The sequence below is a fragment of the Accipiter gentilis genome, chromosome 9 (genome assembly GCF_929443795.1).
Source record: "Accipiter gentilis chromosome 9, bAccGen1.1, whole genome shotgun sequence".
Taxonomy (NCBI): domain Eukaryota; kingdom Metazoa; phylum Chordata; class Aves; order Accipitriformes; family Accipitridae; genus Astur; species Astur gentilis.
Genome location: NC_064888.1, coordinates 14564892 through 14585531, shown reverse-complemented (window position 1 = coordinate 14585531; position 20640 = coordinate 14564892). Strand labels below are relative to the sequence as shown.

General features: G+C 38.6%; 1 protein-coding gene across 4 annotated transcripts; it reads left to right on the top strand.

Moving 5' to 3' along the window:
• Positions 1-474: 474 nt before the first annotated feature.
• Positions 475-15522, top strand: LOC126042576 (pulmonary surfactant-associated protein A-like). 4 transcript variants are annotated; one of them, XM_049809864.1, is made up of 4 exons: positions 475-492; positions 8483-8627; positions 9522-9599; positions 10334-10895. In XM_049809864.1, the coding sequence occupies exons 2-4, from the start codon at positions 8498-8500 to the stop codon at positions 10708-10710; spliced, it is 585 nt and encodes a 194-aa protein (XP_049665821.1). In that variant the 5' UTR covers positions 475-492; positions 8483-8497; the 3' UTR covers positions 10711-10895. The 4 variants fall into 4 exon arrangements, with proteins under 4 accessions (XP_049665821.1, XP_049665822.1, XP_049665824.1 ...); XM_049809865.1 differs by lacking the exon at positions 475-492 and adding an exon at positions 15353-15522 and having other exon boundaries at positions 7137-8627; positions 10334-10537; XM_049809867.1 differs by lacking the exon at positions 475-492 and adding an exon at positions 15353-15405 and having other exon boundaries at positions 7137-8627; positions 10334-10494.
• The last annotated feature ends 5118 nt before the right edge of the window (positions 15523-20640 follow it).

Genomic DNA, 20640 nt, shown 5'->3' with positions numbered 1-20640 from the left:
AGGGAGCGAGATCCGCTCCTCCGGAGATGAAGCTCAAAACCGCCACGCAAAACTGCAGGAGCTGGATGGACACGTGGCTGCGCTTCACCACCCCAGTCAGGTGCTCTGCTTCTCATGGAAACTGAAATAATGAGGTCCCTTAATATCTATCTGCTACCAAAGAGATGTAAAGTAGTTCCTCTATGCTTCTGCACTAATTAGAATCTAAACATGTGCCATTACAAAAGAAACAGATTCTGTATACTAAATACTATGTGCTTCAAACAAACAACACGATCAGCTTAAACATAGAGAATTCTGTGTTCAATCTCCTGAAAAGTTCTGTGCCAGATGAAATTCTGTAATACCTATTGTCTTAATTTTCAGCTCATAACAGCAGTAACAACCACGATATGTGGTGTTTTCTGGCAATTCATTACCAGTTGGGGTCTCTTCAGTAAGATGCAAAGCAGCTTCATTTTACTGTGACCATCAGACCTTAACAGCAGCTTGGTGAGTTTATTATTTTCATTTGTAACTCTGTATTTTCTGCCATGCATTTTCAGTAACAAGTTTCTCCCAAGGAGTTTGAATTTCAATTGCAAATAGAATGTTGACAATGCTTTTGGATATACATGTTGTAACACTTATCAGCAAGACATTAGATGGGCCATTTCCCCGCAATAACAACATAATAACAGCTTAGCAGGACTTTTTTGCTATCTGCAGGCTAGATTATCTTTATTTTAAATTGATAACAAGGGCCAGGTGGCTGCTTATAAGAGCAAGATATGAATTACAAGCATATGTTTCCAAGGCAATGTTGGCCAGTGGCTGTTCAAGCATAAATTGCTTCCTATTACCATTAGGAGGGACATGGTACAGTCGATCTCCATGGGAACACAGTATAGTAGGACACCTCTATGATTACTCTTTGCACTACTTCCAGTAAAAAAAGGCAATATTTACTCCATCATGACACTACTAATTGATATTGCAGTGGGTAATTTTGTTGTGGTGTTGACCAAGGGTTAGGAATCAACTCCCATACTGTTGTGTAGTATTCCCATAGAGGGCTATGTGCTTAGCATGGAAGATGTAAGGAGGAATTATAGTCAGTAATATGGCCTACAAGACAGAAAAGTGAACTGATGCTTTGGCAAAAAACGGGCTTCCTCAATGATGCTAGGGATAGCATCTCTCTAAACTTCAGTTTCTCTAGCTGTGAAACAGGTAAGATACAGACCTTCTGGAAATAATTATTAGGTTGTGAAGTCAGAATGAGATTGTTTCTTAGGTTTCTGTTTGTTTCTAAAAAGACAAGACAAAAGCTGATTACAGTATGGTGAAATTTTTACTAAACCTGGAGAGAGAACGTGGGAAGGGAGAAGGGAAGAGTACTTGCCCTGCCTGAAGGAAGGAAGGAAGAAGTCTGTGTCTCAAAATCTGCCATGTTATGTCAAAGCAGGAGCTGCTTGCTGCCTTTGTTTTAATGTGCTCTAGTTGATTTTCTCTCTTTTTTTTTTCAAGGCATAGCAATAATGGTTCAGTCAAAATGACTTTTCTAGCAACTTGCTTACCATTTTCATATAATCCAAGAGGCTGCTTTAGTGATGTCCTGTAGGATGACTATGAATCTGTAGTTTAAATCAATTGCTTCAAGTATATGAGAAAGAAGGAATTGGATATAATCTGAAAACAAAAGACAAGTAGTTCTTCTGTAAAGATAGTTTTAAGGTTCTAAGTGTTTGGCAGGTGTCATGATTTAACCCCAGCCAGCAACTAAGCACCACACAGCTGCTCGCTCAATTCCCCCCCACCCAGTGGAATGGGGGAGAGAATTGGGAAAAAAAAAAAAAAAAGAAAAGTAAAACTCGTGGGTTAAGAAGAGTTTAATAGGACATAAAGGAAGAAAATAATAATGATAAGAATAATAAAATGACAATACTAATAATAAAAGGATTAGAATATACAAAACAAGTGATGCGCAATGCAATTGCTTACCACTCACTGACTGATGCCCAGTTAGTTCCCAATCAGTGATCGCCCCCAGGCCAACTCCCCCCAGTTTATATACTGGGTATGATGTCACATGGTATGGAATATCCTTTTGGCCACTTTGGGTCAGCTGCCCTGGCTGTGTCCCCTCCCAACTTCTTGTGCCCCTCCAGCTTTCTCGCTGGCTGGGCATGAGAAGCTGAAAAATCCTTGACTTTAGACTAAGCACTACTGAGCAACAACTGAAAACATCAGTGTGTTATCAACCTTCTTCTCATGCTGAACCCAGAACATAACACTATACCAGCTACTAGAAAGAAAATTAACTTTATCCCAGCCAAAACCAGGACAGCAGGAAAGAACCATGCCTGTTTCTTTTCTTTTAAACAAAAGCTCTGAAAAACCGGCTTATCCCTTTTCTTGATAGTATAGTTTGAATTTGCTATTCCTAGAATGGAAAATAGATTGAAAGGGTTGTGGGTTTTTTAAATTGAATTCCTTGAAGGCTTTTGTTTCTTTTTTTGTCTGAAGCTTACATCTTCTATACTTTGCAAGAACAATGTTATGCAGGGGCTGCTCAGTACAGTCTGGTGGAACCAGGTCTTTAAAATCTGATACTCATAGCTCTGTTCCCCATCTCTGCTGTCCTCTCTTTAGGAACCTCATCATCTATATTCAGCATTCCTTCTCCACCATCCACCTGCTTACACTTACTTAAGCATAGAAATCTCTGCTCTGGGATCCATTCTTCAAAGTAACAGTGTACTATTAAGCTGACAGCACGTCACTGATACCGTGTTTGTTCATAAATATAAATCTGTCTCATCAGCAATGACATTCTTCCTGTTAGTTGCTTACCCTCAAGTTAAAGTGGCATAAGTCTAGAGTACACACAGCAATAATACAAATTTTAAGACCTACCCACAGCAGAACTTGTATTCTTTCAGTATTAGCAGTGTAGTAAGGTACCATACTCTCTACATTTTTCATCCTATTCCTGCATCAATGCACTGTAAACTACCATAAAAATTATTTTATCAGTGTTTCTTATTTTCCAAAGGCAGGGGGACTGTTGACCTTCCCATATTTATTGCTTGGATTTGTCTCAATAAAATTAGACTACAGACGGAGAGGAGGCAGTGCTTTACCCATTGCATTGTTCATTACTTAATTGGTGACATATGTTTAGTTCCCTATATTTCTGATGAGGGCTTAAGCTGATGCCAATGAGTCTTCTTAAAACTGACTGGAAGCACCTAAGGCTGGATGATTTTAAGATCTGTAGCAGCAGAGCAAATAGATTACAGTGGAAATACTGGACAACATAAAAAATGAATTGTTTTGAACAAGGTAAAGGATGGAGAATTGACCACACCTGCTTACCATGCAGATGCTGTGCCAAGGACAAGCTCAGAGATTTGATATCAGGAACTTGCAGCACAGTGACACATTTAAGATTAATGCCTCACAGACTGCTAAAATAAACTAGCATGGCTGTACAGCACTGCATTTTATGTGAAAGAGTGCAGCATAGCTTTTTGCAGATTGGACTATGATAAGGTTGTTAGTAATCAGCTCATTTCAAAACAGTGTGCTGAGCAAAATGCAGAGTTCACCTTGTTTCCTGAAAATAGAAGTTTGAAAGCTATATAAAATTGGCTCTAGTTTTGAAACCATCTTGGGAGTTATTAGTTTTCACATTACTTTTTTGAGGGTGACATGCACAGCTGCTATACAAAGAAGCAGTCTTTCTGGGTACACGGTATCTGTGAAAATCAGATTCTTTCCCCCCCCGCCAAGTTTTCCTTTGCTAATAGTTGAGCAGGCCATTGTGGCATTTGGGTTTAATTTGCTGGCATTGATGACACAACCTATTTAATGCATTAGTGGGAATCTTAATTGTTCTACTTAATGACAAAAAGAAGGATGCAGTATCTGGGGCCCACTGAAACCATTAGAGCTACCTGGCTAGGTTCTGTGGGTATTATGCAGCAAGATCTTCAGCCATTACCACACAGGTTTACCTGTAAATTTCAGAATACCAAGCCTTGTAACTATTCTCCAGGAGTGCCGGGTTGCAGAAAAAATATTTACTTTCTCTCTTCCTTATTCTAGTATATTTATTTTCCCTAATACTCTGCTATGTAACTAGGGAAAGTAAATCTAATGACTAAGTAACCTCTCATGTTGGATTATGGTTTAAATTTCTTATCAGCTTCCATTGTGTAAGTGTAATTTGACTCATGGGAGAAGAACTGTTATCAAATTTATGTTTCTTTGAAAGTTTTGATAAAAGATAGTAATTTATAAAGTTTTTCTACATCTTAAGCCATTATAAGCCCTGTTTTGCTGATGCCACACTCTCCTGAATGGACAGATAGTGTGTAGCTGGTGGGGCTTTACTGACTTCCCTGATTAATGTTTTCAATTCTTTAATTATTTTTTTTTTTTAAGTATAAACTGTGTTAGGTGGAAGAAATAGTACAAATCTGCAAAGATTTATCATGTTGCTCATATATTAAAGTTGCATGTATATGCATGGGGAGGATGTATGTGGGTAGTGATACCACAGAACAGAGTTAACCATTACAACTCTTACAGAATTGCCTAGAAACTGCATCTATATAAGATTGTGTTCTGGTAAGCTAGATTCCCAAGAACTTGGGCACCTAATCATTTAAAATACTGATTCTCAAAGTCTGAATACATTAAGTTCCATCTTGCAATTGCAAAAATTTCTTAGAGCTGTAGGTACCCTGAAGGTCTGCTGCCATTCAGAAACAGAACTACCCATGTCTTGATTGTGCTGAATTGCCTGGTATCTGTGCTATTCCCAAACTGCAGGAGGATTCAGAAACAAGGTATTTTACCTATGGGATACTATCTAATCCACATCTTCTATGCTTAACACCAGTTGTTTTCATCTACCTCATTCGGACTACAGGAAGAAATAGCTGCAACAACTGGTGGGACTAGAGGTTTTGTAATTCAAAGCTTTACTGCGTATCAGGTAGAGGAAGGACTTGAAGATTGTTTATAACACGCTTGTGAGTATTAATTGATCATTTGCTAAAAAGGACACTGATGTCCCCTCAGTTTGTTTTTTTGGTTTGGTTTGGTTTTGGTTGGGTTGTTTGGGGTTTTTTTTGAGAGGGAGGACAGACCGTGCTGAGCACTTTTAACTGCAGGACAAGGCTCACAGTTGTGAATCAAAGCGAATTTAAGTGACTGAGTTTCTTCTATCAATCAGGGGATCCTAAACATATCTCCCCCATGGTATTTTCTCTTAGGTCAGCCAGTTGATATGAGACATATCTTTATTGTTGAACAAGGAGCCTAAAGATGTTAGCTTGCAGCTGTCAGTTCTGCTGGGTAGAAAGACACTATCATCATGAGCATGACAACAAAACTTCAGTAGTTTTAGTGAAATGCAAATGAAAAGTAGAAACCATTCTACCTTTAAGAGATCACAGCGTAAAGTGGCAAAACAGAGAAAAGCTGTGAAGCAGAGGTATTTCTATCTTACAGGTGAGGGACCGATGTGTTGGCTTGCCGAGGTTCATAAAACAAATCTCAGCTAGGATCAAACATGAATGTCCTTACAGTAGAAGGCATCAGAACTAGAAGGAAGTTGCTCATGAGATCCCAATCTTTATTGCTGGGAAACCAGAGGACCAAAGCCTCTGGATTCTTTTTTACTTGAACATGTCCATTTGAGGATTTTGTGCGTGTATACAGACTTTTCCAGGATCCATCTCTGACCAAGTGAAGATCAGCTGTACTCTACATGCAAAAGAGACCAGATGCTCACAGAAACATTAAACATACACACAGCTAGAAAATGATATTAAGGTAAGGTAACTACATCAGCTACATAGATGGGAAGCAAAGTTTAGAATTCTGATTATCAGGTCAGACTCTGATACCTACCTCTGGAAGGTAACGTGCTTCCCTAATGAACAAGAGCACCTTTCTTTCTACAAAAGCCACTGCTGGTCATATGCCATTTTTAATTTTTTAAAACAAGAAAGAATTGTTACGATTTCACTTGGAATCACCAAAAGTTTCTTTACATTTTGTATGTGTCTGCAACTCTGGAGTTATTTGTTAGTTCTAGATTTTTTCTTCAATTTTGTCTTTCTATTCGTATAAGAGAAAAAGAAATTTCTCAACCCTTAAAATTGTTCTCAGTATTTGCATAACAAGTGTGTAAGCAAAACTCAAAAGGCTCATTCGTGCCCTCATTATCCAGTCTCCACTTCAGCAGTGTCATTTAACAAACATGACACTATATAAAGGGGACTTGTGCAAACTGCTTTTTCACTTCACTGCGAAGCGGAAGGGTAAGTTGAATTTCATTTTAATAAATCACAAGGAACTTAAGCTAGAAGGCAAACTTGTTCCTTTTCATTTCCATGGTCATATATACATTTTAAAATTAAGTTTTCCTTTAATAGTATTTTTTACTTTACCTATATTAGTGAGGAGATGCCTGAAGGACACCAGATTGTAATGACTGATGAAGGTCATTAGAACCAGATTAAAACTGAAGAACTGGTTTTTCCATTTTGCTATATAACTGATCAGGACTCTGCCTCTGCATCATAATCCAATTATGAGCTGGATGCAGTAGTCCATTCAAATGTAATTCCCTGAACAATCAGCACCAGATGAAGAGCACCTTTTGTAATTGCATTTTTTTATCTCAGGGACATAAGTATTCCTAGCCATCCAAGGTAGGTTTCTGTTACAGACTTTAATAATCTGCTGAGTCATTGGCCAGCGTTGTCAGAGGTGTCCGCTAGCCTTCAATATAGTAAAGGGTAAACAACCTGAGACACTTCAGATGCAACACAAGAACCTCAACAACACTTTTAATATAGCACATGTGTTCTCAGGTGGATTTGAAATTTCCACTCCTTAAAGTGGAAATTCTTGACCATGAGGAATAGACACTGCTATTACTTAAACAGATTCTATATGCAGCAAAATGCTGAAATTTATGACATAATTGAATATTCTTATGTTCAAGGGTATGTCCCACTGAATTGATGGTTATGAGACATTCCTCTAGAAAAACAAGTACACTTTGCCCTTAAAAATAGTTTGTATTGGTGCAGATATAGAATAATGTCAAAAGCCTTCTATGATAGAGTCAGTCTGGAAGATGTAAACAATAGTTGGGGTTTTTTTCTCAAAGCTTAGTCCAGTTTTAGTGTATCCATTTAATAAATTGTAATAATAATAAACTAATATTTTGATGCTGCTCGGCACATATGCTTTGAAACAAATACCTTGTTTTAGCTGATGAGCCGAGGTGTTAACAATCTTGCAGCATTCAAGCTACCCAAGATTTTATTCTCAACTTTAAATGGAGCTGGATTCAGAACATATTTTTCAATTAAAATGATCTTGTCAATTCTGAATTTTTTTAAGGATGGAAGTATTTAAGAAAGTGTAGTACGTGATTCTCTCTAATTCATGCCAAAAGAAAAGTGAAGTCATGGGTATTAAGTTAAGTTACCTGTTTTGTATGAGAGTCAGCCCATCAGGGTCATCTCATTAGAAAGGGATACCTATTCTGGCATCTTGAACCTTTCTTTATCTCTCATTATTTTAAGTGAATAATGCCAATAACTGGCTATCTCTATACCATAGCGTCTTATAGTCCATCAATCCGTTCAGGTTTTGTAACTGCACAGCATTACCAATGCTGCATTGTAAAACCATGATCTGTAGTTTCAGAGTGCTTTTTAGTCATGATATCTCAGCACTGAGATTATAACCCTACTTAATATTATAGCTGAAAGGATAAAATAAGATGAACAGGTCTATTGCCAACCAGCAAAAATGCATTTTCTACAAGGCTAGATCTGACGTTTTCAAGCTTCTGGAATTTTGTTCAAAACAAGATAGGAATGTCAATTGAGCTATAAAATTTTGCCCATGTGTAAAAGACTATCAGTCTGCTTATTTCAAATAAATGTGCTTAAATAGTACAGTGCTTAAAGAGATTGCTAACTAGCTCCAAACCATCACAACAACCACTGTAACAGATTGTGCCTTTTAGGTTAGTAGCATGTGCATCTACGTTTCATTGAGTGATTATAGTCCCTACAGACAAATAGTGGCTTAAGCATGATCAGTTACATCTGAGCCCATCATTTCTCAAGGATTAATCCAACAACAAATAGTCAGTGATAGCAAAAAGGCTAATTTGTCTTCACTACTCCCAAATGTGTAGCTGTCATTCTGTAATGAGCATATCAATCTGTATCAGTCTAGAAATAGTTTTGTGTATAAGCTATGCAATGGTAGCAAAATAAATCTGGGAAATCTCTTATACCTGAACTATAGACTTTATTTAAACAAGGAAAGAATGTACATTTCAAGAAGGGACAAATGGGGGGGGGGGGGGGGGGGAGAAAATTATTCAATTATATAAGCCAATGCCTACAATTCCTTACAGAATCACTGCCTGACAAATAGGTGGGTTTTCTTACAGCTGACTTGAGCAATCATGTTGTCTTACTCATTCTACATGCTCACAACAGTAGCTGCTTTGCTAGTGACTTGCCATGCACTGTGTAAATGTCCAGGACCTGGACTGTCTGGGAGGGATGGTCTGAGAGGACAGCCATATCCACCAGGTAAGTAAACTTCCCTTTTTTTGCAACGAATCCATGTCATGAAGGCTATATGAATAAAAACAGTTAACACAGAAGGACATGTGCCCTCAAGAAAGCCACTGTGTTTATCAGAGGAGGGAAAACTGAATGGAGGAAATGGTCAGTTTAATTTTTTTTTTCCTAAAAGATAGGCCTCATCTCTCTTCTGGCAGAAGAACGAAAATAAACAGGTTATCAATACTTAAACATATAAACGTAATATATATAAATATATATATAATCTTTGTAGTGCTTTTCCATTGACTTTCCAAAGGGAATTGCTTCTTTCACAGCAGAAGGTTTTTCTTCTTTTTTTTTTTTTTTCAAGCAGGAACAAAATGTTTATTCCAGTATTTACAAATGTAATTAAAAAGCTTCTGGCATGTTTCTCTAGTATTCAAAGATAGTATGTGCAAAAGTAGTCTGGTAAGGAACACACTTGTCACTGTGTAGTTTATTTTCTACGTAAAAATGCTTTCTTCAGGTCCGTTACCAAGGTTAAAGCACTATCAAACTTATTCATAGATGTAACATTTCAGTTTGAGATTGTTCAAATGAAACAAATTCTGTTTGGCAAAGCCACTTTCATAGACACGACAAACATAAGGCTTCAACCTAGAAAAATTCATTTTCTTCTGTGCAGAGGGGGATTACCAGCATTTCAGAGGTTAGAGGGGTTTATTTGTTTGTTTTAATATAGGTTAATAACAGTGTGGAAAACACTGCGAAAATATTTATTTTACCCCAGATGATGTTAAAAAAAAAATACATTGTGTGCTAGTTTTAGAAAATGATTGGTTTTATCCAAGGAGTTGTTCCTGTCACAGCAGAGCCTAGTTTTGCTTGATTGTATAACTTTTATTTTTCTCTGTGTAGGTCCATCTGATTCTCAGGACACCGAATTCTACGACATTTTAGTAAATTTGAAACACCGACTTTCCAGACTTGAAGGCGGTAATTTTTTTCTGTTTTTACTTTTTCAGCTCACAATCAGTTTTAAGTGCAGTAGGCAAAATTAATTATAGAATCATGACTTGCAGGAATGAAATCACACTTGAAAATTGTACTATATCCCAAAACTTCATTTTCTCATCCAAAACAAGGAAGATCAGGACTCATTTTCCCTGGAGAAGCAGATTTCTCTCAGGAACACTAATGCACATTTATTCAAATCTGATTTATTAAAAAAATATTCCAAGGGATGTTGCACTTTCCACATGGATCCATGGGACCTTGTCAGCCTTGTACCACATTGCTAGAATTTTTATCTCTCAGCACCCAGATTGCTAAAGGTGGTAGATTGTTTTCTACTGAGAAGAAAATCACAAAAATTATCATTTCTGTTTCACTTGCTCAAATTTGAAGCAAATTGATCCTCTTTAGAGAGTACACACAATATAATAGGGCTGATATAGTGTATGCAGCAAATGTCAGTGGAACATCCTTGTCTTGGAGAAGGCAATGACAGATGGTCACAAGCAGCATAACAATATACTTAGTGAACAACTAGTGAATGGGTAAAATATTGAACATCTTTATTCCTCTTCATCCTTTACTCTCGTTCTTGCCCTCTATACCAACTTTTAATTTTCTCTTCATCTCTTGATCTCTCTTTCTTTGCTTTCTCATCAATATGCCATAGGAAATTGAAAAAGCTAACTAGATTTTTTTTTCTTTTCATGTTTTAGTGCTTGCTTTGAAAGAGAAAATAAGAGAAGTAGGAGAGAAAATGCTTGCCAGCAATGGGAAGCGAGTTGATTTTGCATCTGCACTACAATCCTGTGAAGAGGCTGGAGGAACTCTTGCAACTCCCACAAATGAGGAGGAGAATAAAGCTATTTTGAGTATTGTGAGACAGTATAACCAATATGCTTACTTGGGCATTAAAGAGGGTGAGATTTCAGGTCAATTTAAGTATATAAATGGCATGCCTCTGAATTATACCAATTGGCACCAGTATGAGCCTAATGGCAAAGGGAGAGAAAAATGCGTGGAGATGTACGCTGATGGGAGCTGGAATGACAAAAAATGCAACCAGTATCGCCTCACAATCTGTGAATTTTGAGGAATGGCCTTTCAGCCACCTCAAAGCATGGAGACAATGAAATATCCTGTGCGTCAGGCTTATGCTATTTCTGCAATTATTCTATGTCAGAGAATCTAAAATTAATCATATTACAGCATTTCTTAACCTTAAGAAAATGCCAAATGTTGTAGGTGATTAACTTAATTAAAATATACCTAATCTGATGTGTTCATCTTTTTTGGAGGGTTGGGAACAGCTCAGAATTCATTTTTCATGGCAGACTGTCCCTGTGCACTGTGAAGATTAGAGGAAAATTCCAAGGTTTGACTTGGGATATTGGAAAAATCTGGAGTTAAAATTGCCCATGGCTTCACAGTGGAAGCGTTTCCAAGTATTTATTAGTTTCTGCCTTAAGAGACGCACAGAGGTTGACTTCGCTGGAGCAATTATGGCCTCAGGCTTTGTATGCCTCTGAGTTATAGGGCTTGTATTGTGTCATGTTGAAACCTGCACCGATTCGTTCAGCATCCATATTTAACTCTTGGTTTATAAAACTATTAACAGTACCTGTTACAATTAATTTCCTTAGTTTCAGAAGATACTTTCTATAAAACACTAACATAAACATTGCATTAGATCCATGCAGACATAGAAATATATTTATAAAATGCTAAAGATTGCATTTTATTACTAAAACATCACATTCCCTCATAAATCTATGCCCATTGCAGCGTTAGAATGCCACCTGTCTTGTCCCAAACCACTGAGGAACCACATACTACTTGGGGGGAGCCGGTAGGATTGGAAGTTCAATCAGTTCAAACACAAGCTATTTCTCTGCTGATGTCCTGCCAAGCAACCACACAGTCAGACCATGACTCAAATCCACTAGGATCAAGAAGCATCTTTTCACAAAATGGTTCCACCGCTACTCGGTTTGGGTAGCCGGTGAGCAGGGGGAGCTCAGTAAAGTACCACAAGTAGCAAATTCTTACATGCTTACCTTGCAGTGAGGAAGTCCTAGGCTCATCCATTATCATTTCCTCACCACCTGCGGGGGGGGGGGGGGGGCGGGGAAGGGGGAAGGGAAGCAGTGGAGTTAAAATACGCACCTAAATACCTCATCTTTTCCTCCTCTCCCACATTTGGCTCTGCGCAGGGAGCCCATAGGAACCTGGACTTGAGTCTGGGTGGTGTTGTCCCTTGCCTCTAGCCTACACTGAGGAAGAGATGGGATCTATTCACATGGTCATTTCAAGCCCCATCAAGTAGCAAAGCTGTAGCATCTTCAGATGCAGGAGATAAGGGGATACTTTTGGCAGTGGAGGATTCGTGTCCAGCATTGCCTACAGCACTCCAGCTGATCTGAGAGTGGACAGTGACTTTAAAATGGGAAAAGTACACCCAGGACCATGTTGGATAGATTTCAAGATGTGAACCTGCTTTACAAAATAGCTCCCTTTGAGACCTATGACCGTGATACTATTTTGGCCAAAAATTTCAAATGGAAAGGGGATAGATCATGCCATGACAAAAATTCTGACTCTCAGGTTCCTTTGGGAAAATATAAGGCTAAACTAATACCTTTTCATTTTCCTAGGCTTAGCTCTGACCAGATGCACTAAATCTGCTAGAAAGAGTTGAAGGTTTACTTAAAACCACCTCTACCTCTGGTATTTTAATTATTAGTATTTTAATGAGTAAACCTTGTTAGCAATTTTTGAATCTTTCAACCATACAGATTCTTTGTTAGAGCAAGGTGATTACCTGGCATAAGAAGGCATCATGTTGAAGAAAGAGACAAAAAAAAAAAATATCATTCTAACAACATGATCTTTTATTATCTGAACCAAATTCACATATTCATTTAGATAGATCTCCAACTGGATCTGGAATATTCTATTCCTTTAGTTAATCAACAACTCATTTCCACCACATTTGTGATTACAAAGTGACTACACAAATTTCTTGTTAAAATCCTTAACATGTAAAATCTTACAATTGGCTTAACACAATGTATCACCTATCTCTAAACAGATTTAGACTTCAAGACACCTGGGTGCTTTCCATCCAGTTAAGAAAAATAAGATTATTTTTTCAGTCAAAGGCTAATTTTTGTTACATCAATAAGCAAGCATCTAGGCTAGATCTCAGAGTCCAATTTCTGTCTGCTTAAGCCATCACTATCGGGAGGGGAGGGAGGGAGGGGAGAATCAAACACACACATGCTGCTTAAAAATAAAAATTCAGTTCCCATCAAAGAACTGCTAGGCAGCACTTTCCCCTCTATGGTTCACACAGATCTGCAACATTTCAGGTAATTGAATGAAGCTCCTCAGTTATTTTCATAAAATATTTCCATATAACATCATACTCAGTTCTCTTGCTGTGCTCTAGCCTTCCCCTTACACCATTCTGAAGCAGCCCTCCTTGTTCTGTGGCTGAAGTCTTGACTATGCCTCATATATAAAACTGAGGATATCAAGGAGACATCTGCCAGGTTTCTGCCTTCTTTATAAGAAGCTATGTCCACATTCTTTTGTATGACCTTTTATCTCCTAACTTCAATGAACTTCAGAGGGGGGGAAAAAACGTCCAGCGTCAACAATCATTAGGGAATTTTATTTCTTCCATGTATAAAAGCAATATTCTATGGCCAGACGTGGAATGTGTTTGTATCTCATGGGAGTCATATGTGGTAATTAAAATCCTGGTGAAGGTACATACTCAGTAGAATGTTACTTGATTATTCTTTGTTGCTCCACAGAGGAACAGAAAAAGTACCCATAAATCATTATTTTGTTCTTTTAGATGGCTTTGTGTGTGTGTATAACCCTATCAATTTAAAACCTCAAGTGCTGTTTAAAACACTTATAAGAATTTCAGTCTATTTTTTGTGAAGGATCCAAACTCCGCATTTATGTATTAATGGATTTTATTTTTTAAATGGACAGGGAGGTCAAGCACAAGAAGAAACAGAATAAATTGTTTCTCTGTTCTGTTATTGTAGGATAAATAATTTTGATAGAATCTTTCCTTAAAAATCTAATCAGCAAAAATAATCCTTGGTGCGTAATAAGCAGAACAGGAAAAATTCAGGTTAGTCTTTTTTCTTAATTTAGAATAACTTGCCACAGAAAAGCAACCTAACAGTAAGATCTTTAATTCAGAAAAATAACTTACTGACTTCTCAAATGCTATAAAAGCATATTTTGAGAATTAAGATCTTAGTACAAGTTAATAGGTCACAAAACTTCAGTCATTCTGAAGCAAATGGATTGCATATCACATAAGAGAAATTTAATACAATTGTTATTGCAGTATATTTAAAAGTGAGAGTTTTGTCTGACCATAAAAATGATGGATATTGATTTCAGAGAATTCTCTCTGGTCTAGAGTGGTATCCTCTTTTATAACTGTATAATTTAATTAGGTGTTTTAGCTTAGAAATACTATTAGCAATTTTGAGCACTTAGAACCTCTCCCCTGCCAATCCCTACCATATGTAAAGAAATTGACCTTTGTTTACAACAAATAAGTATTTTTCTGTGGCTTCCTGATTTTTGTAGAAATTTGATTTAAGAAACCCACCAAGCCCCATGGTTCTTGGGAAAATTGAGTTCAAATTAAACTTTATGTGAACATAGTAACTGGCAGGAGGTGACACAGGCTGGCAGGGCTACCTTATCTTATATAAACTGTGACCACTGCCTCCTTTATTTATTTTTTTTTATATATTTTGAAGCCAAATTTAAAGAATAATTACATTATTCCTTTGTTCTTTTCCAGAGGAAAGTACACATGTATTCGCAAAATACCGGTACTTGCTGCCACAATATGCTAGCAGTGCTGCAAATACAAAGTAGGGTAAAGATTAATCACACATTTTACATTTATTTGCAGCTTTTCTTTAGAAGTGCAAGAAGTGCAAATAGGAAAAGAAATATTTGCCACCAGGAAATTTGTTAGCTGGTTTTGAAACCACACTGAAGTGGTAGAAAGCCTAATGGCTCTATTACAATGCTTATGAACCAGAGGAAAAAAGTGTTCTTGGGAGTGTTGTGTAATGGTATAATAGACATGTTTGTCTGGACCTCAAAATGTCAGATTACAAGTGATTTTCTACCAGAAGTTGAAATGTACTGTTATAAAATCATATTAACCTACAGTTATACAAACATACCTGGGTTTAAAGCACTATCAATACAGGATGCTTGGAAATTAGGGTAAACATCTTTAAAAATTATAAGGGGACTTGAGTTTGGTTTTAAGTCCCTGTTAGGAACCCAGGGTTTGGCAGAATTTGGCTCAAGGGTGAAAAGCCAGGTGTGATGTCAGGTGAAACCTGGAATGAAACCTTCACCCATCTCTGCCCTTGTGGCTCAGGAGCTGGACCCAAAAGGAATTGCACAGCAAGGGCACCTTAACCCTTGAGGAGGCTGCAGTGATGGTAATTATGGTAGTAAAGACTGCAGTGACCCATTTAACCTTCTTCTACAGATCATGGAGGAAAACTGCAGAATATATAGAATAATAGTTTAATCTGTTTCATGAACTTGAGGGTTTTTCTCTCTCTCTCCCATTAGAATGTTATTTTGCTCTTAACTGTTGAAGAGATGAGATATTTTTTGCTTTCTATTTGTTATAAGGACAAAACTCTATTTCTTTCTATGTTTTTTAGCTGAGCTGCACCAAGTGACATATCAGAGACATCTAGTGACCTCCGCTTGGATCCTTCACACTTAACTTGTCAGTGGAACAAGATGGTGGTAGCATTTACAAGCACTGACCACACTGTCTACAGATAAAATTAAGACTTTCTGCTCCAAAATGCTGCTCATAAATAATAAAAAAAAAGCCACGCTGAAGTTTGTCATCGCAAGTGTCCATATCTTGCTGAATTCTTAGCTGCCTGTTTTTAAAGCTCAGCAAAAATAGACTCAGCCCTCCTCTGAGAAGGGGAGACACTGGGTTCCATGAGTTGTGCTCTTTCTGATATTCCCAGGCATAAGGGAGCTGCTGGGGACAGTCTGACAATTATTTGGAAGGGAAAAGGAAATGCAGAAAGCACAGGACTAGGTGGTAGCAAGGTAGGATGGAAACATCAGCAGACCAGCACAAAATCAATGTAAACAGAATATATAAGTAAGTGGGGTTGGGGCCATTTAAATACAAAGAGAGAATAAGAAAAATATTTTCAAGGTTATCTGAGGATGACTAGCACTATGAAAAAAACCCAACCCAACTTTCAGCAGGTTAAGTGTACAAAGGAAAGGCTAACCAACAGGCTCACCGAAGGAACACACAACCACTTTCATAAACTGAAATTCAACTCTAGTGTCTATATTTCCTATGTGCCACAAGACGAACCATCAGGAATGACGGCCAGCTTGGCTGAACAGGGAGCTTTTGCTGGGACTCAAGAAAAAAAGGAGACTTTACCATCTTTGGAAGAAAGGACAGGCAACTCGGGAAGAGTATAGGGATCTTGTTAGGTCATGCAGAAAGAAAATTAGAAAGGCAAAAGCTCAGCTAGAATTCAATCTGGCCACTGTCATAAGAGGTAACAAAAAAGTTTTTACAAATATGTTAACAACAAAAAGAGAGCCAAGGAGAATATCCATGCTTTATTGGATGTAGAGGGGAACATTGCCACCAAAGATGAGGAAAAGGTTGAGGTACTTACTTAATGCCTTCTTTCCTTCAGTCTTTAATAGTGAGACCAGTTATCCTCAGGGTACCCAGCCCCCTGAGCTGGAAGGCAGGGACAGAGAGCAGAATATACCCCCCCCATAATCCAGTTCATGACCTGCTACACCACCCAGACACTCACAGGTCTATGGGACCAGATAGGATCCATCCAAGAGTACTGAGGGACCTGACAGAGGAGCTTACTAAGCCACTCTCAGTCATTTATCAGCAGTCCTGGGCAACAGGGGAAGTCCCAGACAACTGTAGGCTTGCCAGTGGGACACCCATTTACAAGAAGGGGCAGAAGGAGGATCCAGGGAACTACAGGCCTGTCAGCCTGGCCTCAGTACTGGGGAAGATTATGGAACAGTTTGTCTTGAGAGAACTCACATGGCATGTGCAGGACAACCAGGGGATCAGGCCCAGTCAGCATGGGTTCATGAAAGGCAGGTCCTGCTTGACCAACCTGATCTCCTTCTATGACCAGGTGACCCATTTAGTGGATGAGGGAAAGGCTGTGGATGTTGTCTACCTGGACTTCAGCAAGGCCTTTGACACTGTCTCTCATGACATACTCTTTGAGAAGCTGGCAGCTCATGGCTTAGACAAGTGTACTCTTCACTGGGTAAAAAACTGGCTGGATGGAGGACCCCAGAGGGTTGTGGTGAATGGAGTTAAATCCAGTTGGCAGCAGGTCACAAGCAGCGTCCCCCAGGGCTTAGTATTGGGGCCAGTTCTCTTTATCAATGATCTGGACAAGGAGATTGAGTGCACCCTCAGCAAGTTTGTAGACGACACCAAGTTGGGAGGCAGGGTTGATCTGCTTGAGGGTAGGGAGGCTCTACAGAGAGATGTGGACAGGCTGGATCGATGGGACGAGGCCAATTGTATGAAGTTCAACAAGGCCAAGTGCCAGGTCCTGCGCTTTGGTCACAGCAACCCCATGCAGTGCTACAGGCTTGGGGAATAGTGGCTGGAAAGCTGCCCGGCAGAGAAAGACCTGGGGGTGCTGGTTGACAGCCGGCTGAATATGAGCCGACAGTGTGCCCAGGCCAAGAAGGCCAACGGCATCCTGGCCTGTATCAGAAATAGTGTGGCCAGCAGAAGCAGGGAGGTGATCATCTCCCGGTAGTCGGCACTGGTGAGGCCGCAACTTGAGTCCTGTGTTCAGTTTTAGGGCCCTCACTACAGGAAAGACATTGAGGTGCTCGAGCGTGTCCAGAGAAGGGCAACCAAGCTGGTGAGGGGCCTGGAGCACAAGTCTGATGGGGAGCGGCTGAGGGAGCTGGGGCTGTTGAGTCTGGAGAAGAGGAGGCTGAGGGGAGACCTTATGGCTCTCTACAACTACCTGAAGGGGGTTGTAGTGAGGTGGGTGCTGGTCTCTTCTGTCAGGTGGCTGGAGATAGGACAAGAGGAAATGGTCTCAAGTTGCACCAGGGGAGGTTAAGATTAGATATTAGAAAAAATTTCTTTACTGAAAGGGTTGTCAGGCATTGGAACAGGCTGCCCAGGGAAGTGGTAGAGTCACCATCTCTGGAGGTGTTCAAAAAGCATGTAGACAAAGCACTTCAGGATGTGGTTTAGTGGGCATGGTGCTGTTTCATTGATGGTTGGACTCGATCTTAAATTTCTTTTCCAACCTAAATGATTCTATGATTTCTTGAAGCAGCTAAGAAAGCAGTGTTGACTAACTTTTGTCCTTAACATGTTTTCCATTTACCTGCCTACATTATGCAACACAGCCTACTCAGAATATCCTGTATTTGCTTCACTAGCACTGAAATTATAAAACTTCTTAATGATAGATGTGGAAACCCAGAAAAGTTGCCTCAATACTCAAAAATCATTTGTTCTTTATCAGATCTGTATCCTTGAACCTTCCTACACTTCTGTAATATGTGGCTCAAAGCAAGATCAGAAAATAGTTTACAAGTTATGATAGTTACACAGGATATTCTATTAGGCAATCATAACCAAGCATAGTAGAAGTGTAACTATTTTGAAATATCTATTTTAGCTTGCTTCATCTTATCAGTGTGCTGATAAAAATCAAGAGAAAAGTTTAGAATTTATCAAACCTACATCAGTTCTTCTCAGGAGTCTATCACATAAGAAAACTTGTCTCCCTCCAGGTTTCCCAAGCCATCAGTCAGCATGTGAAACCCACTTAACAGAGGCCAAGCCTCATTCTCTTCTCACACTTTCCTAACCTGCAGTTACTTCCAGATAGAGTTGAAGTGCTGAAGTTGTTTTCACCACAGATGCAAAGGCCCAGATACTGCCAGTGACCTTTCCAACAGTTCATCTGGACCCCAGATGTCCAAGAACAGCTTGTCCCAAGTTCTGGGTTTGGATTTTTTTTCCCCTCCATAAAACAATTGGAAAGCCTCAGCCAAAAGAATGTTAAAATACTTAAGTCAAACACTCAAAAGCCAAGAAACTTGAAATTTAACAAGAAACTTTAAACAAAGGTTACTCATGCAAATTTAAAACAGCCCTCTTCTGTCAAGGTACATACAATAGAGTACTGCTTATTTATTTTTCACAGGACTGGTGCCTTTTCCAGGAGTCTCAAACAATGCTGCAGGAATTAATCAGGCTTCTGTGGGCACACCACTAGTGACAAAGGACCCTACATCAGTTGTTGAAGTATGAAAAAGTGCAGAGTGCCTGTGGAGGTGACCTAGGCTCACTTAGATCCAGTAGCATCTTAGGCTAACATGGATATTGCTCACATTCCCCATCTAATCTCAAAGCACCTATTCCTCAGCTGACTCAGCTGTTAGCCTTGTTGCAACACCAGGATGATGTGACCACATCTTATTTGTTCGAACTTGAGCACAGCCTGAAACTCCTTTCCTAAAAGTTTCCATTAGACAGAAACAGCTCTCAGCTGAGAATAACTTAAAAATGCATGGCAAGACATTTCCATTTCAGCAATGCACCACAACTTGAGGACTCTGTACTTACAGGACTGGTTTGGAGCAGCTTTTTCCTTCACTGAAAGATCATTGTTCTGTTGGATAAAACTTATTTATGCTATATAAACTTCCCCTGGAGTATTCTGCAGGTTACTTAAGTATGTGCTTCTGTGGCTGTTACTTCTACATATGCTGCAGATATACCCTTGTCTTTTGGCTTTGCTGGTACAATTATAAGATTGTTTAGTTACAGGACTTCAGTAATTATCACTGATAAGTCCTCAGTCTGTAATGAAAATGGTGGTGGGGTTCCTGGTGCATATTATAGTTCAGGTGAACTTGTCTTGGCTTATCTTCAGAGACATTTACAATTTAACATTTACACAGCTGTTCTGTGGAAACATTAGATATTTTGAATATGTATTGTGAAATTGCTTTGTTCTGCTCCAAGGTTGGTTTTTTAAAACATGTGAAAGTTTCTACAAAGCAAGAAAGTACCCTCAAATATTTTCTTCACATTTTAAGTGTTTACCTCTTGAAGAAAACCACCCCCCATCATTCAAGTTAAAGTTCAATCAATTTCTATTCATATGCAAATTCATATCATATTATATGCTGTTTGTATTTCCTGTAGGTAACAAGATGAATCTGAAGTTACATGCCCTATAAATTAGACCATTTAATGAGTCTTTCTTAATTCATATTGAAGCTGCTAGGTAAGTTGCACATCTTGAAATATGTTTTCTTTTAAATTATGTTGAATCCTATTAAACTGTATCAGAAACCTTTCCATTTTAGATTTTTTTTTCTTTGTGTCTCAACATTTTTATTAAAACTTTCACCTACTTTTACAGAGAATATCACCTGAGGTGAAGATACTTTAAGAGATGGATGCCATAATGGAAGAATAAGCATTAACAATTGTTTCACTCTTAAACCAATTGATAAAGACAGCATATCCCAGTTTATCTTAACCTGGCTTTCTCTTACTAAAGCAGGCATGTATCTATTGCTCCCCTGTAAAATTAAGGCCAAACTATAGCTTTTTGCATTGGGAAAATCGCATATAATGGTATCTGCTGTACAAAAAGGAGCTTTGAAGGGAGTGTTTTGGTTTTCTGCCCTGTAGACTCTTGTAGACTAGCAAACTGAGTCTTTTGGAAGAATATTTTAATTATTGGAAATAACGTAACTTTGGAACTACATCAATGACATTCATGTCACTGAGGACAAAGCTCAAGATGCATAAAATTTCAAACCCAGACAGCAAAATTCTGAAACATGTTTGTTGTTTTTTTTTTTAATGCAGGGCTCTACATCAGAGTAAAACAGTCTGTTTTACATTTGGCTCTAAATA